Consider the following 27,218-nt stretch of genomic DNA (forward strand, 5'->3'; position numbering starts at 1 on the left):
CTTGGACTGTGATCCCTGTGTGGGACGGGGACTGTGCCCGACCTGATTGACTGGTATCTACCCCAGCGCTTCAACAGCGCCCGGCACGGAGTAAGCGCTTAACAAACACCATGATAACAATAACACGAGAGACAGTCTTCGTGTGTGTACAACTGGGTAGGGCTGAGCTCCCGCGTTGGCATATTCAGTTTCCCGTGAACCCAATGATGAATTTGACCATCACCGATGTCTCCTACAGAACCCAAGGGCGGAGAGACATAAACATCTAGACGAACATCTATACGCACACGTACACGCATATATGCATTTATATAAAATCCCTGTATATATAATATGAACAGATAGAAATTCATGTGTATGTATTTATGCAGATGAATAGATAAGACGATCAATACTCAGAAGCAGCATGGCGTAGTGGATGGAGCACCGGCCTGGGAGTCGGAAGGTCATGGGTTCTAATCCCGGCTCTGCCACACGTCTGCCGTGTGACCCTGGGCAGTCAGTTGACTTCTCTATGCCTCAGTCACCTCATCCGTAAAAGGGGGATTGAGACTGCGAGCCCCACACGGGACAGGGACTGTCTCCAACCCGATTTGCTCTAACCCCAGCGCCTAGTAGGGTGCTTAGCACACAATAAGCACTTAAATACCACAATTATTACTATTACTATAATAGAGCTAACACACACCCACACCCCCCCGATCAGTCGACAGAATAGTTCCAACCACTTTGATCCCGGTGACCCGAGAGCCAAATATCACGCCCTCGGGTCTATCTGCAGGAGGTGACGGCGTCTCACCAAAGCGATCCTCCAGCGTAATGAAAAAGTCCCCCATTTCTCCATTCAGTCGGTGTTCTTTACCGAGCATTTACTACTTGCAGAGCACTCATCTGATTCACTCCTCTCGAAAAACAGACAGGGACGCACAAGCGACCTTTCCGCAGCGAGTGTACCTGACCACTGGAAACTAAATCTACGAGATCAGCAGGATGTGAAAATCCGTCCGCCGCCGCTCTCTTACCTCATGTGCACAGCCAGACCGGGGCCATCCTGGAGGCCGGAGAGCCCCAGGTCGGACAGGGTGTCCGAGGAGACGGAAGCCGGCGACAGGGACCCCTCCTTTTCTTCCAGCAAGTCGAGCTTCACCAAGGAGCTGATCTCGTCCTCCGAGTTATCTTCGGACACGGAGCCAATTATGAAGCGAGAGTGCTGATTCAGGTCCAGGGGCTTGGTCAAAGTAGATGGTTCGTCCATGATCCTTTCAAAATGGGCCCTCAGAGCTTCGGGGAAAAACACAACGGCCCGAGTGAGCAAATCAGAGGCAGGACATTTACCGCTAGGCGCGAGGAACAGTTCAAGGGGATTCCTTTCTGGCAACTCTTAACTCTTGTAGACATTAGGCACCTGGCACTAGCACATGAACCGGGATTCTAGAAATATTATTTCTGGCTACGGAAGTGCCTTTGTTTTCCAAAAAACCTGATGAGATTGGGGTCACAGAATCTACTTTTGTACTAAATTATAAAAACTTGCTTTTATTTTCCAGGGAAATCTCTCTCCCTCTCCAAAAATCAAGTCTTTAAGAAACTGGTCCCTTCCATTTCCCTCAACAATTTAGTAGCTGTCCAATTTATCACATCCTGCTCAGGAGCCCTTCCCTTTCTCTTGCAACTTATGAACCCTCCTGGAGCCCAGCTGAAAGTTCCTGGGGGAAAAAATGCCAAGCCCAAAACTACTTTGGGGATTATTTATTACACGCGTTACTACATGCCTGCCCCATATTATGCACTTAACAAACAGCAGAATTATTTATTCATTCTATCGTACTTACTGAGCGCTTAATGTGTGCACAGCACTATACTAAACGCTTGGGAGATTACAATGCAACAATAAGCATACACATCCCCTGCCCGCAACGAGCTTTATTATTGCTAAGTATTTGGCTTAAAAAATAAAAATGCACCAGTTTTGTTCTTGTGACCTCAAATTTTCCCTCATACAAACCCTTGAAGTAAATGCAAGAACAATTCTATTTCTTTGTGAATTCCAACAAGGTTAGAAAACAATCTTATCTTTTGTTTTACTTCAGGGTTTCTTTCATTACATTTGCATATAATGCTATTAAATTTATTATTATTAATAACAATGACAATAATAATGTTATTTGTTAAGCACTTACTGTGTGCCAGACACCGTTCTAAGCGCTGGGGTGGGTACAAGCAAATCGGGCTGGACATAGGCTCAATCCCCATTTTACACATGAGGTAAATGAGGCACAGAGAAGTGAAGTGACCTGTCCATTGTCACAGAGCAGACAAGTGGCAGAGCGGGGATTAGAACCCACGACCTTCTGACTTCCAGGCCCGTGCTCTATATACTACGCCATGCTGCTTATTTTAGTTCCCCTTGGTTCTCCCACCAAGTTTTAGAATCAAAATGAAAGCAATGGAATGGGTACTTCAATAAAGTTCCAGGTATGTAAAAAGGCCACTTGACTGGACTTCTTTGCAGGACCCAACATCCGAAACTGGAAAACAAATGCGCTATGGAAAGCCACATTCACTCTACCTAGCTAGACTGTAGCAGTCAACTCAAAAAATGTCAAAGCTCAGGCTAAATTGATAGTGTGAAATTTAACTTATCCTGACAAAGATTAAGGATATTTAATTTCAATACTAATGGGAAACAGATAAAGAATTATGTGCATTAATTTCTCCTTCTTTTAGACAGAATAAACGGCAGAAACGTTAGAAGGAAAAATAACAGCAACGATACCAAGGAGCCAGGACGTGAAACACACATCTGAACAGCAAAACGTGGAAGGCAATTTAACATTTCGGCACTTGAGTTTGAACTCTTAACAGTGTTTCAACCATTAAGGACCATTACTTGTAACTGACCTCTTGAAATTCTTGTAATTTGAGCAGTTATCCACTTCCAAAATGAACTATAAAAAAAAAAGGCAACATTTAGAAACTCTCAATAAATTGAACAGTAAATTTGATTCACCAAAAAAAAAAAAGTTGCTCCAAGATTAATAACATCTAAAATAACCCTGTGGTCAAATGTACATCTCCCGCTTCACCATACAGATTTTGTTGTTTGGCTGGTTTGATTCTCTGGGCACCTAGAAATTAAATACCCATCACCAGAACTTTCTCCTTCTACCCTACTCAAATAAATGAATGGGGCTTGTCTGACACACCTTCAGGCAACTGACTTGCTCATAAAAACTCTGGCTACTCTCGCCTTCCTCCTCGCCTGACTATCCCATGCCGATTTCAAAGGCTTTCTTAATTTTATCTCCCATGCCGATTTCAAAGGCTTTCTTAATTTTATCTCTTCCTCTAATGTTTCTCACGAAGTCATGAGGAGGAGCACTAGCTTAAGACTAAGGAAAGACTAATTCTGAACAAAAATTCACCCCCGAAACATGGCTGGGGACAGCCACACCAATCACCAGCATCAACGGGATAAAACCAGTAGTAACTGATGCGTGAACAGGCTACGGCACAAATTCAATCCTAGAAGTTTTCAACTGATGGGAGAGAAAACAGGTTTACCAAGCCTGATCAAGACTTATTCTCTGAACACGAACGGCCCCCCTCTCCAATGTAACTCCATTTGCAGCGACCACTGGATGAAAAAGGACTGACCTATAACCAATGAACCCTCTCTTTTTAAAACCACAATACGTTCACTTTTGAGTCTCAAGAAGAATTCCTAGCCAACAAGGCAGAAGAAGGTTAACTTACCTAAACTGGTATTATCTTTCACACTAATGTTCATTTTGAATGGCTTTTGAGTATCGCTACCTCACTCTTCCCCCCTTTATATTCGGTGCTCACTGAAACCTCTTTAAAGAAATTCCTTTCACTTGGAAAACCGGGGCGGAGGCAGCTGAGCACAACTTCCTTTAATCTCCTTGCAATTTTTTGACCACGCATCTCAGTACGAAGGTTTCGGAATTATGCAGACCGTGCATCCCTACCCCCCGAGGGGGAAAAATAATACTCCAGGTTTCGTTCATGTTAAATGATTTAAGAATTATAGTAATTATTATTCTGTGGTATTTATGAAGCACTTACTGTAGGCCAGCCCTGTATGGAGCACTGGGGTAGATACCAATAATCAGGTGGGTCCTAGTCCCCGGCCCTCACGAGGCTCGCCCAAAGGAAGTCTCAATCAATTACATTCACCGGGCGCTAAATGTGTGCGGAGCACTGAACTAAACGCTTGGGAAAGTATACTGCAACAAAGTTGGCAGCCACGATCCCTGCCCAAGAGGAGCTTACAGCTTAGAATGGCATTTCCCTCATTTCCATGAGGCTCGCACTGCTTTTCAGTGTACAAAATCTTTAGGTGAGGGTAAACAGAGAGTTGGGGGAAGGGGCAGCAGGAGGTAGGGACCAAAAAAAAAAAGTCAGGATCCCTGAGATGGCAGGGCTGTGTAAGGTGTCCAGTGATCTTGCCCGGGGCATCTTGTGTGGTAAGCCTTATCTCTACACGTTAGAATGATCATCTCTAGACCGAGAGCTCGTTGTGGGCAGGAATGGGTCTGCTGTTACACTGTACTCTCCCAAGTGCTCAGTACAGTGCTTTGCACACAGTAAGCTCTCAATAAATACAACTGATTGAATGGAGAAATTAAAGCAGAGGGGCCGGGAATACCAATTTTACTCTGGAAGCCCTCTAGACTGCAAGCTTGCTGTGCACAGGGAGTGTGTCTGCTAACTTTTTTGTATTAAACTCTCCCAACTGCTTCTGAACAGTGCTCGGCATACAATAAGCGCTCGATAAATAACACTGATTGATTGACTGTTTGGAAACAATGCAGAGTATGTCCGCCTAGCTTTCCGCCACCTGCTGATTTTGGTTTTTTAATGGTATTTGTTCAGCGCTTACTGGGTGTCCAGCACTCTTCTGAGCACTAGGGTAGACATAAGTTAGTCAGACCAGAGAGTGCCTGTCCCATACGGGGCTCAAGGTCTATGTAGAAAGGAGAACGAGTAATAATAATAATGATGACAGCACTCAGTAAGCGCTTACTATATGCCAAGCACTGTTCTCAGCGCTGGGGTAGATACAAGGTAATCAGGTTGTCCCACGTAGGGCTCGTAATCTTCATCCCCATTTTCCAGACGAGGTAACTGAGGCACAGAGAAGTGAAGTGACTTGTCCAAAGTCACACAGTTGATAAGTGACGGAGCCGAGATTAGAACCCATGACCTCTGACTCCCAAGCCCGGGCTCTCTCCACCGAGCCACGCTGCTTCTACTGATTCCCCATTCCGCAGTTGAGGAAACCGAAGTTAAGTGACTTCAGGCAAGGCAAGGTGACTTGCCACAGGTCACAAACCAGGCAAGTGGCGGAGCCAGTGCTAGAACCCAGGTCCTCTGGCTCCCGGGCTTGATTTCTGTCCTTCGGGCCGGGCCGCTTCCCTGATCTGATGCTATTACCATTAGCAGAGTTAAACATTATCTGAACAAAGTCTACGGAGAAGAAGGTGATAGAAGAAGGTTTGCGTTGCTTCCTTATCTGCAATTATGAAAACGTTGTGTCAGTTGGTGAATTTGGGAAGCCTTTACTCACAGCATTATAATTATGATTTAAGAAAGCATTAGTTCACAGGAGCTTCTTTCTCCATCCCCCGCGCCCCCTATGAAATTTGCTTTAAGTGACAAACTGACCTAATGTAACCACTGGAGGTTGGAGGAGGAGAGAGAGGGACGAAGGGGAGTCATTCCTGACCAGCTGCAGGTAAAAAAAACAACACCCCAAACTACAAAACCATAAATGTGATTTCTCCTTCCCTCCCCCTCAACCAGCAACTACAGCGCTGTGCTAAGAGGTTGCCTATCCAGAAAGACACTAGACCCAGACCAGTTAAACCAGTCTCTGCGTGTAAAGTATCTTTCTGTTCAACCAACGGAAGAGAAACAAAGTGCCATGCGGTGGCCACGTCTGGGCCCTGCTTCTAACTACTGGTGTTCTGGAAGAATGAGGGGCATCTCAGGTGAGAGGAATGCCCAAAACAAATCCACTGACATGAGCCCGAACATGGAATCATGAAAATACTGATAGGTCCCAAAAATGAAGTTAGGCCACCTTCGCTCCTGCCCCCTTTCTCTCTCTAAAAGCAATATTTAAACTGTGGTATTTGTTAAGCGCTTGCTATGTGCAAAGCACTGTTCTAAGCACTGGGGGATACAAGGTGATCAGGTTGTCCCACGTGGGGCTAACAGTTTTTTTAATCCCCATTTGACAGATGAGGCAACTGAGGCACAGAGAAGTCAAGCGACTTGCCCGAGGTCACACAGCTGACCAGCGGCGGAGCCGGGATTAGAACCTGTGACCTCTGACTCCCGAGCCCGCGCTCTTTCCACTGAGCCACGCTGCTATTGACCTGGCTGCACGTCCTCTGGGCAAGTAGGGCACGAAGTAAAGGAGAGTAGAGAATTATTCTGGTATCTGTTAAGCACTTACTATGAGCCAGGCCCCGTACTAAGCGCCGGGGTGGATCCCAGCCAGTCGGGTTGGACACAGTCCATGTCCCACACGGGGCTCGCAGTCTCGATCCCCATTTTCCCGATGAGGTCACTGAGGCCCAGAGAAGTGAAGCGACTTGCCCAGGGTCACACGGCAGACAAGTGGCGGAGCGGGGATTAGAGCCCTCGAATTTCCGGCTCCCAGACCCGTGCTCTATCCCCTGTGCCGGGCTGGGAAGGAGAGTGAGCACTGCCAAAATACAACAGGCCGTGTGAATTCATATTTGACTTCTGTGTCTTTCATCTTCCTCTTAAAGAGCTTTTTAATGTTGCTTAATTACTCGGACCTCTCCCCGGGGTCCCTATAACAACCTAAGTGGTATTTAGGGATAGGATGAGAGGTGCCGAACTTCCTACCCTCTTACAACCGGGAAGCAACCAAGTCGAGGCCGCGCCGTCCTGACCCCCTGCTTTCCCCCCATCGGTTCAGACCTCACCGCCTCCCTAAAATGTGTTTTCCCGAGAGGGCGGCCCCCGTCGCCCTCCCTCCCTCAAACCTCCGGACATCCGGGGAATTCCCACTGGCAGACATGAGGCAGGGCAGTCTTCCCATCACCTCAGACGACGGAGAGAGGCCCGTGGCCAGAGGCTGCGTGTTTCTGCACGAGAAGCCTTCGAGATGAATGAAATGTAGTCGGGGGGGGGGGGGGGGGGGGCCTGCTCGGTTCTGAACCAGGCCGCTCCAAAACTAGAAATTCGAAATTACGGCGGAAGTTCGGTGGGGCTGATTCCAGACTCTATGTGATACTTTAAACCAAAAGAATTTAAGGGGCCGGGGGAGGTGGGGGAATCATTTCTCTGGGAGAGCAGCGGGTGCATTCCTGAAACTCTCTCCCGTCTGGGGCCTTGTTTTTGTTCCCAATCAACTCCCCACACAGCCTGGGGGCTTTGCCTCCTCGCAAAAGAAAGAAAAGCAACGCTGGGGCCAGCTGCAGTTGCATCTCCACGCTAGCCGCCCCCCTCCAAAGCCTTAGACCCCTCGGGAAATGCCTCTCATCCCTTCCCGGCCTGCAGTTATCCTAGGGCAATTCTCCATTCCCCCTCTCCCCCCACACTCGGCCTCCTCCCCCAACGAGCGGGAGCAGATAAGGCGCTTTAGGCCTTCCTCTTCCTCCATTTACAATTCAAAGGCTGCGGGAGGGGCGCCGTATACCGGGGTTCCCGCTCGACTCAATCACCGCGTATTCGCCTCCCGTGTCTACGGGCACTGTACTAAACGCTTGGGAGGGTACACTACCACGGTGATGGGAGGACACGTCCTTCCTCTGGCCCGGAATGCCCTCCCTCCTCAAAGCCGCCAGACAGTCGCTCTCCCCGCCCCCCTTCAAAGCCTTCCTGAAGACACACCTCCTCCAAGAGGCCTTCCCAGACTAATTCCCGCTTTTCCTTTATTCATTCAATACTATTTATTGAGCGCTTACGATGTGCCGAACACTGTACTGAGCGCTTGGAATGGACAAATCGGCAACAGATAGAGACAGTCCCTGCCCTCTGACGGGCTTACAGTCTAATCGGGGGGAGAGAGGCAGACACGATAATAATGTTGGTATCTGTTAAGCGCTTACCATGTGCAGAGCACTGTTCTAAGCGCTGGGGTAGACACAAGGGAATCAGGTTGTCCCACGTGGGGCTCACAGTCTTCATGCCCATTTTACAGATGAGGCACAGAGAAGTGAAGTGACTTGCCCACAGTCCCTCAGCTGACAGGTGGCAGAGCCGGGATTCGAACCCATGACCTCTGACTCCCAAGCCCGTGCCCTTTCCACTGAGCCACGCTGTTTCTCTTTAATCTCCCACTCCCTTCTGCGTCGCCCCGACTGGCTCTCTTTGCTCTTCCCCCTCCCCACCGCACACACATATATATTACATACATTTATAATCTGACATTTGATTTATTTATATTGATGTCTATAGCGAAGCAGCGTGGCTCGGTGGAGACGGCGCGGGCTTGGGGGTCAGAAGTGATGGGTCCTCATCCCGGTTCCCTAACTTGTCAGCTGTGTGACTTGGGGCAAGCCAATTCGCTTCTCTGTGCCTCAGTGACCACATCTGTAAAATGGGGATGAAGACTGTGAGCCCCACGTGGGACCACCAGATTACCTTGTCTCTCCCCCAGCGCTTAGAACAGAGTTTGGCACATAGTAAGCACTTAAATACCATCCTTATCATTATTACTGATGTCTGTCTCCCCCCCTCTAGACTGTGAACTCCTTGTGGGCAGGGACTGTCACTCTTTACTGCTATAGTGTACTTGTCCAAGCGCTCAGTACAGCGCTCTGCACCTAATAAGCGTTTAATACAGACGATCGAATGAATGATCGAATGAAAGAAAGACGCGTTTGCCAGCCGCCCGAGTGAGGGAGGAGAAGGCAGACCCTTCCCCAGTCGTGGCTCAGTGGAAAGAGCATGGGCTTTGGAGTCAGGACTCATGAGTTCGAATCCCAGCTCTGCCACTTGTCGGCTGTGTGACTGTGGGCAGGTCACTTCACTTCTCTGGGCCTCAGTTCCCTCATCTGTCAAATGGGGATGAAGACTGTGAGCCCCACGTGGGACAACCTGATTCCCCTGTGTCTACCCCAGCGCTTAGAACGGTGCTCGGCACATAGTAAGCGCTTAACAAATACCAACATTATTATTATTATTATTCCCAATTTCTGTCTTCCCTCCACCTCCAAAGGCACTGGAGCTCGTTGTGGAAAGGGAACGTTTTCGGCCTAGCTGCAAGAGCTCGGGCTTGGGAGGTCAGAAGATCTGGGTTCTAATCCCCGCTCCGCCACTGGTCCGCTGTGTGACCCTGGGCAAGCCCCTTCACTTCTCTGTGCCTGGTGCCTCGTCTGTAAAACGGGGATTAAGACGGTGGGCCCCACGTGGGACAACCTGATGACCCTGTAACTGTCCCAACGCTCAGAACGGAGCACACGGTAAGGGTTTAACAAATCCCATCATTAACCGTATGATTATTAATCATTCACCGAATCGCATTTATCGAGCACTGTGCTAAGCGCTTGGGAAAGTCCACTACAGCAACAGAGGGCCAACCGCTGCCCACGGCGAGCTCACAGTCCGGGGAGAGGGAGGACGGCCACTGTTCATTGGTTCCATCGTGATGATAATAACGTTGGCATTGGTTCGGCGCTTACTACGTGCAGGGCGCTGCTCTCGGAGCTGGGGTAGATCGAGTCACCCCACGTGAGGCTCCCCGTTTTCCAGATGAGGGAACCGAGGCCCGGAGAAGTGAAGCGACTCGCCCACAGTCCCACGGCTGCCAAGTGGCGGAGCGGGGGATTCGAACCCGTGACCTCTGCCACCGAGCCCCGCTTGCTTCTCTAGTGGTATTTCCCGGGCGCTCACCGTGGGCCGAGCGCTTGGCAAGCGCAGTTCGGCAACGGATGGGGACCGTCCCTGCCCCGCAGTCCAACGGGGGGAGAGGAAGCGTTTCCGGGGGCGCTCAGTACATAGGTCGACCCCTGGGCACCACCGAGCTGGAAGGGGGGGGGAGCCCCACGTGGGACAACCCGATGACCTCGTCTCAGGACCGTCCTCGGCCCGGGGTCAGCCCTTCCCAGGGACCAGCCTCCTCCTCCTCCTCTGGCCCTGCTGAGAGCTCACCTCCTCCAGGAGGCCCTCCCTCCCCCAGGCCCTATCGGTGCCCCTTACTGACTGCTCTCTTCGGGGTACCGAAGAGACGAGATGCCTCCCTCCGCTTCTGCTTCGGCGGCTGGTGCGGGCGGCCGCCGTCGGGCTGTGCTGGCCGCCTCCCCCTCGGGGGCCGGGGCGGTGTCCGTGCCCCCCGCCCCCCGGGGGCCCGCGCCTGGTGGGCGCTCAGTAAGTAGGGCCCCCTGGAGACAGGCAGGCAGGCAGGCAGGCAGGCAGGAGGAGGAGGAGGAGAGGGCTGTGTCCCCGTCGGTAGGCCCGGGCGGGGGCCTCCACGTGGGCCGGGCCCGGGGGAGGGGATGGTCCTCGGATGAGGAGGCGAGGCCGGACGCACGCAAAGCCCCCGCAAAAGGCCCCCCCAAATCGCCCCCCAAAGCCCCTCGCCCAGTGTCCGCAGGACCCACACACACACACACACACGGGCAGACCCAGAGGCACCCGGGCGGGCGGGCGGGCGGTCCTTGTGTGTGTCCGTGTGCCTGCGGGTCTGCGGGTCTGCGGGTCGGGGGCCCCGGGGCCCTCTCACCTCAGGGTGCCGGCGGGTCCGGTCCCGGGCCGGGGTCGGGGTCGGGGTCGGGCCGGTGTCCGCAGACGGGCTTCATCCGGGCCGGGTCGGGCCGGGCGGGGGCGGGGCCTCCCGCAGCCCCGCCCCCCCCCCCCCCCCGCTCGCGCTCCCTCCCTCCCTCCGTGCGCGCGCGCCGCCCCGCCCCTCCCTCGCTGCGCGCGCTCCGCCGAGGTTACCCGAGGCCGTTGGCCTCCCTCCCCGCCCCCCGCTCCGCCTCCCCCCGCGCGCGCGCGCGCGCGCGCGGGCCGGCGCCTCGTCATTGGGCGGGTCCGGGCGGGATGGCGCCTCGCCATTGGGCGGGGCGGCGGCGGCCCGGGGCGCGGCGGCCAATGGGGGCGCGGGGCGGGGCGGAGCGCGGGGCGAGGCCGATGGTCCGAGCGGGGCTCCGCCAGTCCGGGCCCAGGGCGGCCGGGCCGGGCCGGGCCGGGGGGGGCGGTCGGGGGGGGGGGGACCCCGCTGGACAAGACGCCAGGTCGCCCGCCCGCCCGCCTGACTGACAGGCCACCCCCTTCTACGCTCCATCTGTTGCCCAATACCACTTTCCAGGCGCTCAGTACAGCGCTCTGCACACAATAAGCGCTCAATACATACGACTGAAGGAATAAGTGGATGAATGAATGAATGAATGAATGAATGCAGAATTTTTTTGTATGCCCGAGCCCCCTCTTCTCCCCATACCCAGCCCCCATACTTTCCCTGTCTCCCCTCCTCCCGCCCAACCCTTCCCCCCAAAACCTTCCCCGTCTCTCCTCCTCCCTCTAAACCCAACCCCCCAAACCTTCCCTGTCTCCCCCTCCCCCTCCAAACCCTTCCCCGTCTCCCCCTCCTCCCCCTCAACCCATCCCCCCAAAACCTTCCCCGTCTCCCCTCCTCCCCCAAATCCATCCCCCAAACCGTCCCTGTCCCCTCCTCCCCCGAAATCCATCCCCTAAACCCATCCCCCCCAAACCTTCCCCACCTCCCCCTCAACCCATCCCCCCAAAACCTTCCCTGTCGCCCCTCCTCTCCTTAAACCCATCCGCCAAACCGTCCCTGATCGTAACGATGGGATTTGTTAGGCCCTTGCTGTGTGCCAAGCACCGGTCTAAGCGCTGGGGGAGACACAAGGTGATCAGGCTGTCCCACGGGGGGTTCACGGTCCTCATCCCCATTTGACAGATGAGGGAACTGAAGCACAGAGAAGTGACGTGACTTGCCCAAAGTCACACAGCTGACAAGTGGAAGAGTGGCCACTAGAACCCACGACCTCTGACTCCCGGGCCCGGGTTCCTTCCTCCTCTCCCCCGAAACCTTCCCTGCTCCACCTCCCTAGTCTCCCCTCCTCTCCCTGAACAATGTGGCTCAGTGGAAAGAGTACGGACCTGGGAGTCAGAGGAAGTGGGTTCTGATCCCGGCTCCTTCACTCGTCTGCTGTGTGACCTCCGGTGAGCCGCTTAACTTCTCTGGGCCTCAGTTACCTCATCTGCAAAGTGAGCCCCCCGTGGGACAACCTGATTACCTTGTATCTCCCCCAGCGCTGAGAACAGCGCTTGGCACATCATAAGCGCTTAACCAACAGGTACCATCATTATTATCCCCAAAACTTTCCCTTCTCCACCTTCCTAGTCTCCCCTCTTCTCCTCAACCCTACTCCGGTTTGGCGGTCCAGTTCCTGTTCTTGGTTTGTTTTTTTCCTCTCTTCAATCGTATTTATTGAACACTTACTGTATGCAGAACATTGTACCAAGCACTTGTGGGAGAACAATACAGTAATAATAATATATTATCATCATATATATAAAAATAATATTTTTATTAAGCGCTATGTTTCTATGCTGCCTTTTGCGTGGTAGTTCTCTGGATGCAGAAGGAAAGAAACGATTATATTAACAATGGTGGCATTTGTTAAGCGCTATGTGCCAAGCACTGTTCTAAGCACTGGGGGGGATACAAGGTAATCAGATTGTCCCGTGTGGGGCTCACAGTCTTCATCCCCATTTTACAGATAAGGTAACTGGGGCACAGGGAAGTTAAGAGACTTGGCCAAGGTCACAGAGCAGACAGGAGTCGGTTGACACGTTCCCTGCCCAAACTGAACGCTATTTAACCGGAGTACTTCCTAATAATAATTAATGTTGGGATTTGTTAAGCGCTTACCATGTGCCGAGCACTGTTCTAAGCGCTGGGGAAGATACAGGCTAATCAGGTTGTCCCAAGTGAGGCTCACAGTCTTAATCCCCATTTTACAGAGGACATAACTGAGGCACCGAGATGTTACACAGCTGTCAGGCGGCAGAGCAGGGATTAAAACCTCTGACTCCTAAAACCGTGATCTTCCCGCTGAGCCACGCTGCTGCCTTCTGTGTGCAGAGCACTGTAATAAGCGTTTGGGAGGGTATTTAGTTGCCATTGTTTTTACGAGATGTTCTTCCCCTCGACTCTATTTATTGCCATTGTTCTCGTCTGTCCGTCTCCCCCGATCAGACCGTAAGCCCGTCAAACGGCAGGGACCGTCTCTATCTGTTGCCGACTTGTTCATCCCAAGCGCTTCGTACAGTGCTCTGCATATAGTAAGCGCTCAATAAATACTATTGAATGAATGAAAAAAATAAATACTATTGAATGAATACCGCTGGTCAATGCTCCTAACGCCGTTGCCTGCGAGACGTGGAGGGTGCCCGAGTGTCGAGTTTGGAACTCAGGGACCCTAGGGATGCTTTTAAGTGGTAAGTACTAGGGTATGGGATGCCTCCTATAGATTTCGTTCCCCCCCCCCTTAGAGCCTGAAAGGCGGCAATCACCTCCACCGACAGTCCTGATTTTTCCTAAGGCGGCCTTCTCAAAGATGACTTCCTGACGGTAATACGTTGGGGGAGAGAGGCTACCTGGGGTGGGTAGGAATTGAGGAAGACATATGCGCTGGGGAGGTGGAGTTGGGGGGCCCTGATCACTGCCAACTGTCAACTACAGATGAGTTTCCAGAGTCTGCTTCCCTTAACTGCAAAGAGCACAAAATCGAGGCAGGGAGAAAGAGACCAGGAGGAAGTATGTATGTGAGCCGACAAAAGTGGGGAGCGGCGCGGCGCAGTGGGGGTCAGAAGGTCACTAATCCCAGCTCCGCCACTTGTCCGCTGTGTGACCCTGGGCCAGTCACTTCACTTCCCTGGGCCTCAATTCCCTCATCTGGATAATGGGGATTGAGACTGTGAGCCCCACGTGGGTCAGGGACTGTCTCCAAACCCGATTTGCCGGTGTCCACCCCAGTGCTTAGCAGAGCGGTGCACATAGTAAGCCCTTAACAAATACCACAGTTAGTAGTGTTACCATTACCTAGGACACGGTAGTTCCCAGTAAGTGCTCTTAGTACAGTGTTCCCGTACCCAGTAAGTGTGCACCCGATTAATGGCTTGAGAGCTCCCGGTTCCCTGGGTCCCGGCAGGGACAGTAGCCAGAGCTCAGATTCGGATCAGTGTGCCCTCACGAGCATCGGGCACAGTCCCACAGTCTACACTGGCACCGCTGAGGGGCCGCTTTGGGAGTCTGCCAGCTAAATCACTGGTTCGGAAAGCAGCAGACGCACAGCTAGACCTGGGGCTCACAGCCGGAAACTCTTTCATAGAGGCGACCGGCGGGAGGAAAACCCAGGTTGCCAGGAATCTGTCTGCAGAGCGGAGCCCTCCGCAAACCGCCGTTCACTCTAACTGCCTCTGGAGAAGGAAGGCATGGGGAGACTGTGGGTCCCATGTGGGACAGGGACTGTGTCCAAGCTGATATAATAATAATAACATTATCATGGTATCTGTTTAGTGCTTACTCTGTGCCGAGCACCGTTCTAAATGCTGCGGTCGCTACGAGGTAATCGGGTTGTCCCGCGTGGGGCTCACAGTCTTAATCCCCATTTTACAGACGAGGGAACTGAGGCACACAGAAATTCAGTCACTTGCTCAAGGTCACACAGCCGACAAGTGGCGGAGCCGGGATTAGAACCCAAGTCCCTCTGACTCCCACGCCCGCGCCCTATCCACTAGGCCACACTGCTTCTACAGCGGAGTTGGTAAACCTGTTCCCTATCCACCAGCTTACAGTTTAGTGGGGGAGACGCACGTTTAAGTAAACTAGAGCTATGTCCATAAGCGCTGTGGGGCCGAGAAGGGGGTGATCATCAAGTGCTTAAAGAGCAAAGATTCAAATGCAAGGGTGATGGAGGAGGGAGAGGGAATAGGGGAAACGGAGGGCTTAATCGGGGAAGCCCTCTTGGAGGAGGTGCGAGAGACCCGGCTTGGAAGGTGGCGAGAGTGGTGGTGGTCTGTCAGATATAAAGGGGAGGAGGGGGGAGATCCATTCGTTCATTCATTCCTGCAGTCGTACCGATTGAGCGCTTACGGTGTGCAGAGCACTGTTACTAAGCTTTTGGAGAGTACAATTCGGCCACAGAGAGAGACCATCCCTCCCCAACAACGGGCTCCCAGTCTAGAAGGGGGAGACAGACAACAAAACAAGTAGACAGGCCTCAATAGCCTCAAAATAGATACATAGGATTATAGAGACATACACCTCATTAATAAAATAAATAGAATAGGTCTATATAGATACACAAGCGCAGTGGGGCGGAGAAGGGGGTAGAGCAGAGGGAGGGAGTCGGGGCGATGGGCTGGGGGGATGAGCAGAGGAAAAGGGGGGCTCGGTCTGGGAAGGCCTCCTGGAGGAGGTGAGCTCTCAGTAGGGCTTTAAAGGGGGAAGAGAGCCAGTTGGGCGGATGTGAGGAGGGAGGGCATTCCAAGACAGCGGGAGGACGCGGGCAAGGGGTGGGTGATGAAATAGATGAAATCGAGGTACAGTGAGTAAGCCAACAGAGGAGGGAAGCAGGTGGGCCGGGCAGCAGTAGGAAATCAGGGAGGTAGGAGCGGGGCAAGCCCACCGAGTGCTTTAAAGCTGATGACAAGGGGCTTCTGTTTGATGTAGAGGGGGATGGGCAACCCTTGGAGGTTTCTGAGGCGTGAGGAGAAGTGAACTGAACCCTTTTTGTAGAGAAACGATCCGGGATCGAATCCCAGCTCTGCTATTTGCCTGCTCTGTGACCTGGGCCACGTCACTTAGCTTCTCCGGGTCTCAGTTTCCCCATCTGTAGCCTGGGAGTTCAATACCTGCTCTCCCTCAGAGTTCCACCGTGAGTCCCACGCGGGACAGGGACTGTGTCTTGTCTGGTTGTCTTCATCTCACCCAGCGCGTGACACAGAGTAAGCATTTAACAAATACGACGATCATCATTAGTAGGAGTACTCCTTCCCTTTGGGTGCGTTCCTATTAACACCACTGTCCGGGCTGTGCGAATGGAGTGCCAGAGGTCCGTTCACTCAGTCGGTCGTATCTACTGAGCGCTTACTGTGTGCAAAGCACTGTACTGAGGGCTTGGAAAGTACAATTCGGCCACAGATAGAGGTTCTATGGTTTAGGGTTACTGGCACAAACCCCCAACCCTGGTACCGTGGAAGACCGTGACGTGAACAAGCAGCCTGGTCTAGTGGATAGAGCCTGGGCCTGGGAGTCAGAGGAACTGGGTTCTAATCCCCGTTCTGCCATCTGTCTGCTGTGTGACCTTGGGCAAGTCACCTACCTACTCTGGGCTTCAGCTCCCTCGTCAAGAAAATGAGGATTAAGAAAAAGAGGATTTACGAGCCCCATGTGGGATCACGGACTGTGTCCAACCTAATAGACCTGTACCTACCCTGGCGCTTAGAGCTGTGCCTGGTACGTAGTAAGCGCTTAACGAATACCATTTTTTTAAAAAAAAAGAAAGGCTGTAACTGTTCCCTACCTGAGAGGCCCCTCCGGTCCAGGGATCTGGTGGTCCGTCGTCACGCCTCCGGGAGGCAAAGCCCCCCAGCTGTGGGCTTACCAGTTTGGCTGAAGAAGAAACGGGAGCGGCGTCAACACTCAGCCCGAGGTCTCACCGCGAACCCCCGGCAGAGAAGCCAAGAGAGAGGTCCCGTCCGGTCCTCGGACCCGGGGCTCCGGTCGGCGACTCTGGCTCTCTCTCGGACTAAAAGCAGTGTCAATCTGGCCCCATCAGGTCAGAAAGTGCCCTCGATAAGGCCACTCCGGAGGACGGGGTCCCACTGATCAAAGGTGGGGGTTGCACAACAGGGAGCGTTTCGGCAACGGACGGCAACCACGGGGCCTTCACATGGACAGTTCGGCTCCCCCTTCCTCGTTAGCTAGCATCCAGTCATCTGTTCATTCGTTCCATCGTATTTATTGAGGCCTAACTGGGTGCGGAGCACTGTGCTAAGCGCCTGGGAGAGTACGGTCGCTGAACAGGTCTCACTTTCCACCCCGAATTGGAGCGGTTCCCAACCCTGTCTCTTCTTCCACCGAGTCCGCCATTTTCCCCTCCGTTCCTTTGCAGCTACGTCCCCGACTGATCCTAGCCCAGGTGCCCTCCTGGGATGGTCTAGTCAGTCAGTCGATCGTATTTATTGAGCGCTTACTGTGAGCAGAGCACTGTACTAAACGCTTGGGAGAGTACAATATAACAAGAAACAGACACATCCCCTGCCCGCGACGAGCTCACATCTAGAGGGGGAAGACAGACGGTAATAAAAATCAAGAAATTAAGGTCTAAAAGTGTGCCTCTGACAGCGATCGTTACTGAGACCCTTCTGAGTGCAGAGCACTGGCTTTGGGCCTCGGGAACGTATGACAGGAAGGATCCTCCGGGTGAGTTGTTAACCTTCCAAGATTCCTTCCGCGCTTAGGGTTGACGGTCTTCACACACATCTCCTTCAAGAAGCCTTCCCTGACTAAACCCTCCTCTCCTCCCGCTCCCTTCTGCACCGTTCTTTCTCGCTCCTTCATTCATCCTCCCTCCCAGCCCCACGGCACGGATGCATATATTTGGCTATATCTGTAATTTATGTATTTATTTATTTATATTAGCGTCTGCCTCCCCCTCTAGACTGTGAGTTTGTTGTGGGCAGGAATGTGTCTGTTTAGCTCACCCAAGCGCTGAGTATAGTGCTCTGCGCTTAGTAAGCACTCAATAAATACGATTCAGTTTGAATTGAATTTTGACTTTTTTCCTGCTGATCTCCCTCCTTCGGTCTTGCCCGTATCCAGCCTGTGAGACTGCGGCGACCAAAGGTTATTTCCTTCACTTGCCCTCTCGACCGCTCCAGGCCGTGCTCAAATCATTCCGCTGTCTCCCTGTCACCGTCCTGTCGGACTCAGCCTGTCACAGCTTAGAGTCTCGAAGTCTTCCCCTGTCTGCCTCCTCCTCCCGTTTTCCAGTCCCCTCCCTGTTCTCCGGAAAAGCAGATGAGGAAGGGAGTCCCGTCTTCCCAGACTGGACCAGATCTGTCTAATAAGAAAAGGGAACAGAGAAAAACAAAGCAAAACCCAAGTGAAACCGGAAAAGTAGAGCTTAAACTGAGGAGAGGGGAAGATAGGGGTGGAGGAGTTAGAATTCTCCAATCTGGATCCTTTCCAGATTCAAAGAAGAACCCGAGGGTTTGCAATCCGCTGGACAGGCAGGACACCCGAGTTGACTGAATTGAGCAACTTACACTTGGGACAATGAGTTCGCAGCAGACTGAGCCATATGAGGCAACGGCGGTTCAAAAGTTTCGCGTGGCCGAAATTTGCTTATTTCAAGCAATTCATGGTACTTATTGAGCACTTAACGGTGGTTTGAGCACTGTACCGGGCGCCTGAGAGAGTCCAATACAGCAAATGAGCGGACAAGTTCCCTGCCCATTACGCATAATTCACCTCAAAGAGAAACCAATATAAATCATTTTATTCTTGTACCCGGGGAAGTTTCACCACCTTGTATCTTCCTCGCCTGTTTAGAATACTTGTCTAAATGTGTATTTCTAACAGATGAGCATTTAACTATAGGACGATATTAGGAATTCCCAACACTCCGTTACAGTCCGCTTGCGATCTGTGATCCGTATATCTAAATTCTGCAAATGTCCCAAATCCCCACACTTGGGAGGTCCTACGGATTATAGATTTTTTTATTTGTTTGGTGTTGCCGTTTGGGACTTGGGGAAAAAGTGATTTTGTTTCAGATATAGGGAGGAACAACCTGCAACTTAATAAAACCTTCCTCGTTTATACTTCATGTGGCCCAGGGGTTCTATTTGCCAAATTGGTTCATGCAAAAATAACTACACGGAGCAGCTTATTTCTTTACAGAATACACGGAGGCTTTTGTTGGTCCAGGATGGAATCTAAATTCCTCGTTTCATTTAATCTAAATTACAAACTCCTCGTCACGGACGCTTTTGTATTCATCTTCTCCCCACTCTTTCTTCTCCATCCCGGAGTACCCGGTGCCATTCCAAAGGCCTAGGGGGTGACTGTGAGCCCTGGGTGGGACAGGGACTGTGTCCAACCTTGTAGGTACTCCGGTGCTCAGTACAGTGTCCGGCACTTGGTAGGCACCTAACCAATACTGTTAAAAAGATATATATAGCCTCCAGGGGTTGACCATCTTCCTCTCTGTCGAACTGAAACTTCTTACCAGTGGCTTTTAGGCATTTCGATCGGGTCTCGCCCTCCCGTCGAATCTCGCTGATCTCCTACTGCGAACGCTACCCACACTCCACCATTCTACCCCCAACCTAATCACTTTTCCTCTGTCTCACCTAAACCCCCACAGACCCGTTGCCCACATTCTCCCTCAGGCCTAGAACGCCATCTCCCTTCGCAGCCGACGGACCCCCCGCTCTCCTAAAATCACACCTCCTCCAAGAGGCCTCCCCCGACTAAGTCCCTTATTTCCCCTCTCTGCCCTCTCCTCTGCCTCGAGGATGTCCTTGTCTGTGTACTCCTTAAACACTTTGATACTCACCCCAGCCTCACAGTACTTAGGTAAATATTATTATTGTTAAGGGCTTACTATGGCCAGGGACTGTACTAAGCGCTGGGGCAGATAGAAGCTAACGAGAACGGACACAGCCCAGGTCCCAGGTGGGGCTCACAGTGCTCAGCCCCATTTGACAGACGAGGTAACTGAGGTACAGAGAAGACATCCGGTCACGGAGCAGACGGGCGGCAGAGCCGGAATTAGAATCCAGGTCCTCTGACTCCCAGGCCCGTGCTCTTTCCACTAGGCCGTGACCACAGTTGTCATCCCCAAGTCCTGAGAATACCTGATATACAATCCGCTTTTGCCATTCTACCGAGGAGTCTCGAACCCTGGGACCAAGTGCAGTACCCGGCGCTTAGAACAGTGCTCGGCACATAGTAAGCGCTTAACAAATACCAACATTATTATTACCTGCGTGGCGGCCTCCGTGGACCTTAGAAGCAGAGTGGCTTAGTGGATAGAGCCTGGACCTGAGAGTCGGAAGGACCTGGGTTCTAATCCCGCCTCTCCTCCTGTCTGCTGTGTGACTTTGGGCAAGTCACTTCACTTCTCTGGCCCTCAGTTACCTCATCTGGAAAATGGGGATTAAACACGCGAGCCCCGAGTGGGACAGGGACCGTGTCCAACCCGATTACTTTGTATCTACCCCGGCACTTAGAACGGTTCTTAGCACACTGCAAGCATTTAATAAGTACGATTATTATTATTTTCCAAAATACTAAGCTTTCTGCTCGGCGACTTCCACAGAGCTCCTATCTAGCCCCTTTCCTCTAACCGCTCCCGAGAGGACCGAGAACCAGACCGTTCGTTCTCACGCGGTTGTCTTTTCACGGGGCGAAGTGGATCGAGCAAGGGTCGGGAGGTCACGGGTTCTAATCCCAGCTCCGCCACTCGTCTGATGTGTGACCTTGAGCGGGTCGATTCACTTCTCGGGGCCTCAGTTCCCTCATCTGTAAATTGGGGATTGAGACTGCGAGCCCCACCTGAGACAGGGGCTGTGTCCAACCCATATTGCGGGGCTCAGCACATAGTAAAGGCTTAACAAATACCGCGATTATTATTATTAACATTAATAAATGTGCCATTAGGGCGCAGCCAGAAAGGAAGGGGTGAGTCTGAGAGTGAACGCTCTCCTGCCAAGGCGTGACAACGGGAGGAACGGCAGCTGCTCGAAGCCTCAGGGTCTGAACGGTCAGCTGCCGGAGGGGCTGGGGGGGGGAAGGGGAGGGTACCCCAGGAACCGGTTGTGAGGGAGAGCCGGAGGGAAAGGAGCAGGAGCCAAACGAGTAGCGAGCGGGACAGAATGAGGTCATCCGCAAAGCTAAAACGATCAGAGCCACGAGGTACCACGAGGTAGGCAGCTTCCCCCCCGTCCCCCCAACCTACAGGCTCTTTAGCAAACCAGAGACGATGCTGGGTTGAAGAACAGCAGGAGCCAGCTAAGCCTCAGCTCAGGAAGCGACGAGGAAACGTCAACTCTGTCGCACTCTCCCAAGCGCTTACCACAGCGCTTCGCACACAGTAGAAACAGCATGGCCTCGTAGCTAGAACACGGGCCCGAGCCTCGGAAGGACTTGGGTTCTAATCCCGGCTTCCCCCTTTGTCCGCCGTGTGACCCCGGGCAAGTCACTCTGCTTCTCTGGGCCTCGGTTACCTCATCCGTAAAATGGGGATTAAGACCGTGAGCCCCCTGTGGGACGGGGACGGCGGCCGACCTGATAAGCTTGTATTAACCCCGACGCTCAGAACGGTGCTTTAAGCGTTTGAAAAATACTATCGCTGTGACTATTATTATTATTATTACAGTAAAGACCACGGAGGGCTCGGCTGTCATCTCTCCAGCCCCTCAGTATCGACTGCTCTGGTTTTCAGGTTGGTTCCTCTATCAGCTGGAGGGGGGCCCCTCTTCCCTGCAGGCTTCTTCTTCCACTTGCACTTGGGAATGCTGGAGTACTCGGGAATCTTTCGGCAAGAGGAGACAAGGTAAACGGCATCGCTTGTCTAGCAATCCCACCCCTAAACCTGGGGTATTGAACTGGACTGTAATAATAATGGCATCTGTTCAGCCCTTACCACGTGCCAAGCCCTGGCCTAAGCACTGGAGTGGATACAAGTAAACTGGGATGGACACAGTCCCCGTCCCGCATAGGGTTCACAGTCTTAATCCCCATTGTACAGATGAGGTAACTGAGGTCCGGAGAAGCGAAGTGACTTGCCAAGGGCCACGGGGCAGACAAGCCGAGGAGGCGGGATTAGAATCCGGGACCTTCCGACTCCCAGGCCTGTCTGTGCTCTGTCCACTACGCCAGGCTGCTTCTCTGTATTCTCCCAAGCACTTGGGGCGGTGCTCCGCACATATTGGGCGCTCAGTGGATATTAATTATTAATTAATGATTGACGGATTGATTTGAGAGTGTCTAACCTACCGAGGGCGGCTAGCCCTTCCTTCTTCTGATGGCTCTCTCCATTTGAGAAAGTTGAAAATAAAGACTTTAGCAGTAGACTTTACACTCTTTCTCTAGACCAGAAGCTCCCTGGGGGCAGAGAATGTGTCTACCTACTCTGTTGTATTGGACTCTCCCAAACGCTTAGTACGGTGCTTATTGAGCAAGCACTCAGTAGATGCCACTGATCGATTGAAGGTAGGGAAAACCTTTCCAAGGGGGTTTTCCCACTCTCACATAACAATAATAATAATAATAATTGTGGTATTGGTTAAGCGCTACTCTGGGCCAGGCACCGTACTGAGCACTGGGGGGGATACAAGCAAATCGGGTTGGACACGGTCCCCGTCCCACGTGGGGCTCGCAGTCTCGATCCCCGTTTTAGGGAGGAGGTAACTGAGGCAGAAGTAAGTGAAGTGACTGGCCCACGGTCACACAGCAGGCAAATGGCGGAGCTGGGATGAGAACCCACGACCTTCTGACTCGCAGGCCCGGGCTCTTTCCACTACACCTTGCTGCTTTAGGCGATCTGAGGAGAAAACGGAGTGTAACTTTTGGCGGGGGGGGGGCTAGGTCTGGTAATTGCTCCTCCCTGCTTCTCAAGGTCAGTGAGAGACCAAAATGAGATGAGCGATGTGGGAAGTAAAGGGCCTTAGAAACACGGAAACTCACTGTGGACCGGGAATCTACCAAACTCCTCTGCGGCGTGCTCTCCCAAGCCCTTACTACAGTGGTCTGCACACCGGAAGCGCTCAATAAATACCACTGACGGATTGATCGGTGCACTATGCAAATTTCAGATATTTTTATCAGCTGGGCGGATGAGTGCGCTTATCTGTGCGAGGATGTATGTGGGTGGGAGAATATCGGCGTGTTCACGTCTACGTGTTTCTGGGTGTGCTTACGAGCTCGGGCAACCGTCCCAGTTTATGTGTGAGTTTCAGACTCTGAGCTTAGGTCTCTATAGCCACATCAGCTTTTTCCGGTAGTCAAGAAAGGACCTGTGGTTAATCATTAAGAAGATTCGCACCCGCCTCCCTTCTCCAAACCCAGTCCTATTCATCTAGAATTGAGGTGAACCGCACAGGATGGGACTTGTTCTCCCAGAGACCAACTGAGCCCCAGGGCAACCAGGAGCAGAGTTTGGCTACGGCAATTTTGACAGATTGACCATAAACGATCCCCACGGAAACACAGGCTTGGCTGGGACCACGAGGGCAACAATCCCGGTCCTTAGCCTGATATCTGTGTCCTCTGAAGCCAAGCAGAAAGGTGAGCATCACGCTGACCTCATCTCTGAAACCCTGAACCCATCACCAGCGTGGCTCAGTGGAAAGAGCCCGGGCTTGGGAGTCAGCGGTCGTGGGTTCGAATCCCGGCTCTGCCACCTGTCAACTGTGTGGCTGTGGGCAAGTCACCTCTCTGTGCCTCAGTGACCTCATCTGTACAATGGGGATTAAGACTGTGAGCCTCACGTGGGACCACCTGATTACCCTGTAAATCCATCCCGGCGCTTAGAACAGTACTCTGCACATAGTAAGTGCTTAACAAATACCAACATTATTATATCATACTAAGAAGAGTATCTGTTAAGCGCTTACTATGCGCCAGGCACTGTACTAAGCGCCGGGGTGGATATAGGCAAATAAGGTTGGACGCAGTCCCTGTCCCACGTGGGGCTCACAGTCTCAAGGGTCCAGGGGAAAGGGGAAAACTGAGAGGAAAGAGAAAGGCATTTTGGATCGGTTGGGTTTCCTGACTCGATAAAAAACATTTCATCTGTATTCTAAAAACGCTCTGAGAGCGCTAATCTTTGCGTCCCCCTACGGTTCAGGCTAGGGTAGCTCCAGAAGTCGGGGAGACACTTTTCCCGGGGAAGCTACTCTCCCAAGCGCTTAGCACAGTGCTCTGCACACTGTAAGCGCTCAGTGAATGCCACTGATTGACTGGCTGAGGTTGAGGAGGAAGTCCTTTTTTTCCAGTGCTTATAAGGTATCAAACACCCTTCTGAGCGCTGGGGTGGTTACAAGTTCGTTAGGTCGGACGTGGGGCCTCTTCCCCGGAGTTTCTCAAACCCAATTTGGGAGGGAGGGTGGTTGGACCCCGAATGGGAGGGGAGGGAGGAGCTTGAGAGACCAGGGTGGGGCGGTGGATGCCGAAGGTGATGTTTCCTTGACAAACGGCCCTTCTCCTGCCTCTGCCTGGAAGGGAAGAGCAGGAAGGCTTCGGGACCCCGACGACGCTACCGGGAGCTTCTTCTCCTCATTTCTCTAAGCGGTGGTCGTCATTGAAAAGAACACGTTCCAACTGAACGTTTAAGGTACGACCCGGGGATCTTCTTCATGGTTTTTCAGTTTCCCTGAACCTGGCTGAAAACTTTCTGCTACCTCCCTTTCCTGTTCTAGCGAGTCCTTCATCTCAAGGAAGGACAAGACATTTTCCACAACTTTTTGTACAACGCATCCACGTCGGTCACTTCCACATTAAATGTCCGGATGCTATTGCAAAGATTCTTCAAAAGCTACCGCCTTTGCAAGGGCTAATTTGGACGCTTTGTTGTGAAAGCTGTTTTCTCAGAAGTCATACCTGTCACTCAAGTACGCCTTGGCTCTTTCAAACAAATTAAAAAAGTCACTCACCTTTTCCTGCTACATCCGATATTAATTGCTTCAGTCTGCTATTCCCTGTGAACCCTGCCCCCCAAATTTTCCCCAAATCTCTCTTTCCGGTTTTCTATTCACGTCGCTCCTCATGGGCACCGGAATGAGTTGGCCTCTCGAGTTTTGCCAGAGTTGGTGAAGACTCGACAGGGAAGATTTTACCTTCTCTTGGTTTCTCAAGCGATTCCATAATGCTTTGGGACACTAAACACCGCTGCGCACAGTAAGTGCGCAATATATACAAATGACTGACTGACGGCGGTGGAAAGCACCGATAATTCTGTTACAGTTGCTTTCGAGGTTTCTAGCTGTTATTTTAAAAGTCCCAAAGAAAAATGCTGATTTAAGTATCTCCTAATTTAAGCATCGCAAAACTACTGAGAAACACTTCACCGCTCCCTTCTTTCTATCAAGTGGTTGATATTCACCCCTCTCAGTCCCAAAGAAATTACTAGTCGTAATTTATTTTAATGTCTGACTCCCTCTCTAGACTGTAAGTTCCAAGTGGGCAGGGAATGTGTCTACCAACTCCGTCGTACTGTACTCTCCCAAGTGCTTAGTACAGTGCTCGCACATAGTAAGCGCTCAGTAAACACCACTGATTGATTGTTTTGCAGTACTGGTTGTCAAAGTAAAAAAAAATCATTCTAATAAATATTCTGTATGTGTTAAGCGCTTACTACGTGCCAAGCACTGTATTAAGTGCTGGGGTGACCACGAGCAAATCGGGTTGGACACAGTCCCCGTCCCACATGGGACTCGCAGTCTTAATCCCCGTTTTACAGACGCACGGACAAGTGAAGTGATTTGCCCACAGTCACCCAGCAGATAAGAGGCGGAGCTGGGATTAGAACCCAGGTCCTCCTGCCTCCCAGGCCCGTGCTCTACCCTCTAGGCCAAGCTAAGTGCTTCCGTACAAGATAAGGTGCTAAAGTGTTTTCACTGTGAGTTTTTACCTGTCTTTTCCCTCATGTCAGATCTTCACTGCTTTGGGGGTCAGTGTAGACTTCTTCGGCAACTTTAACTCTGCGGTCGATACTTCTAGGAGGCGGCAATGTTTCCCGTCCCGGTAAACTTTACGAAGTCCAGGAGCCAAGCGCTTCAGTGCTCTGAGTTGTCACCGCTGATTTTTAGAAAGAACTCCACATAGATGCAAATGGCGCACCCCGAGCATTTAATCTGTGGATTTCCACCAAAATCACTGACTCACGCCTCCCTCTCCTCCAAGGCCGACGTCGATAGTGTTAACGTCGATATTGGTAACGTCGCTATCGCTCGGCTGCAGAATGCTTGATGCTCTCTCCTTGCCCACTCTTCTTCGGTGATCGTGCTCTTTGGACCTTTCTGAATTGAACGACGTCTTTCACTTTATCCTTTTAGATCCGGCAGGGGGTTGAAACGGGTCAGAAGATGACGGTTCTCACGTTCACTGCAGTGCAAATAGGAAGCATTACGGACGTGCGTATAAAATGCTTGTATTTTTGTGGAAATAGGCAGAACTTACATAGTTGAGAGAATAAATAACACATTTTTTAACCAACGATACCCATGTCATAAGGTGTCCTATGCTAAATGAGTTCCAGACGGGGGCAAACCAGCTGAAAGTTGAACTGCCAAGTATAAAACTGGATAATGCTCCCAGGTCAGGCTCTCTCACCACCAACATCGCAATAATAAATGTGGTATTTGTTAAGCTCTTACTGTGTGCCAGGCACTGTACTAAACCCTGGGGTGGATACAATGTAACTGGGTTGGGCACAGTCCCTGCCCCAGGGGCTCACGTATTTCTGAGCACTGGGAAGTGCTCATATAACTGTGTGCAGAACACTGTACTAAGCACTTGGGACAGTACAACAGAATTGGTAGACCCGTTACCTGTCCACCATGAGCTTACAGTCTAGGGGAAACAGGGTGGCCTAACGGATAGAGCACGCGCCTGAGACTCGGAAGGACCTGGGTTCTCATCCTGGCTCCAGATGTGCACTTAGAAGAGCACAATACGCAGACACGTTCCCTCCCCACTACGAGCTTACAGTCTAAAGGGGGAGACAGATATCAATAGAAATAAATTACAGACAGGAACGTAAGTGCTGTGGGGCTGAGGCGGGGGAAGAACAAAGGGAGCAAGTCAGGGTGATCCAGAAGAGAGCGGGAGAAGAGGAAAGGAAGGCTGCGTCAGGGAAGGCCTCTTGGAGAAGATGTGCCTTCAATGAAGCTTTGAAGGAGGGGACAGAAATCGTCCGTTAAATGTGAACAGGGAGGGCGTTCCAGGCCAGAGGCAGGACGTGGGCGAGAGGTCAGCGGCGAGATATAGATGAGATTGAGGTCCACTGAGAAGGTTGGCAATAGAGGCGTGAAGTGTGTCAGCTTGGAGACTGACTTCCAAATGTCTTCATGTGCCTCTTTCGCCCTTCCCCTCCCCCCAGAAATTAACTGTTCAACAAAGAGTAGCGTAATGAAGTTGCATTCCCACTTGGTGAGCCAGAATAGGA

General features: G+C 51.9%; 1 protein-coding gene across 7 annotated transcripts in view; it reads right to left on the minus strand.

The window, feature by feature from the left end:
* The window catches only part of ACACA (acetyl-CoA carboxylase alpha), a 258,984-nt gene that overhangs the window by 220,686 nt on the left and 11,080 nt on the right, over positions 1-27,218 (minus strand). For 5 of the 7 annotated variants that reach the window (XM_029082678.2, XM_029082676.2, XM_029082677.2 and 2 more), the window contains exons 3-6: positions 25,683-26,155; positions 16,563-16,651; positions 2,902-2,948; positions 1,023-1,281 (exon numbers count right to left, since the gene is read on the minus strand). In XM_029082678.2, coding sequence (XP_028938511.1) covers positions 1,023-1,255 — 233 coding nt within the window. In that variant the 5' untranslated portion in view covers positions 1,256-1,281; positions 2,902-2,948; positions 16,563-16,651; positions 25,683-26,155. Of the gene's footprint in view, positions 1-1,022; positions 1,282-2,901; positions 2,949-10,729; positions 10,769-16,562; positions 16,652-25,682; positions 26,156-27,218 lie in introns of those variants that run through there. The other 2 variants (XM_029082675.2, XM_029082680.1) reach the window with 2 other exon arrangements.

The sequence above is a fragment of the Ornithorhynchus anatinus genome, chromosome 17 (assembly GCF_004115215.2).
Source record: "Ornithorhynchus anatinus isolate Pmale09 chromosome 17, mOrnAna1.pri.v4, whole genome shotgun sequence".
NCBI classification, from domain to species: Eukaryota; Metazoa; Chordata; class Mammalia; order Monotremata; family Ornithorhynchidae; genus Ornithorhynchus; species Ornithorhynchus anatinus.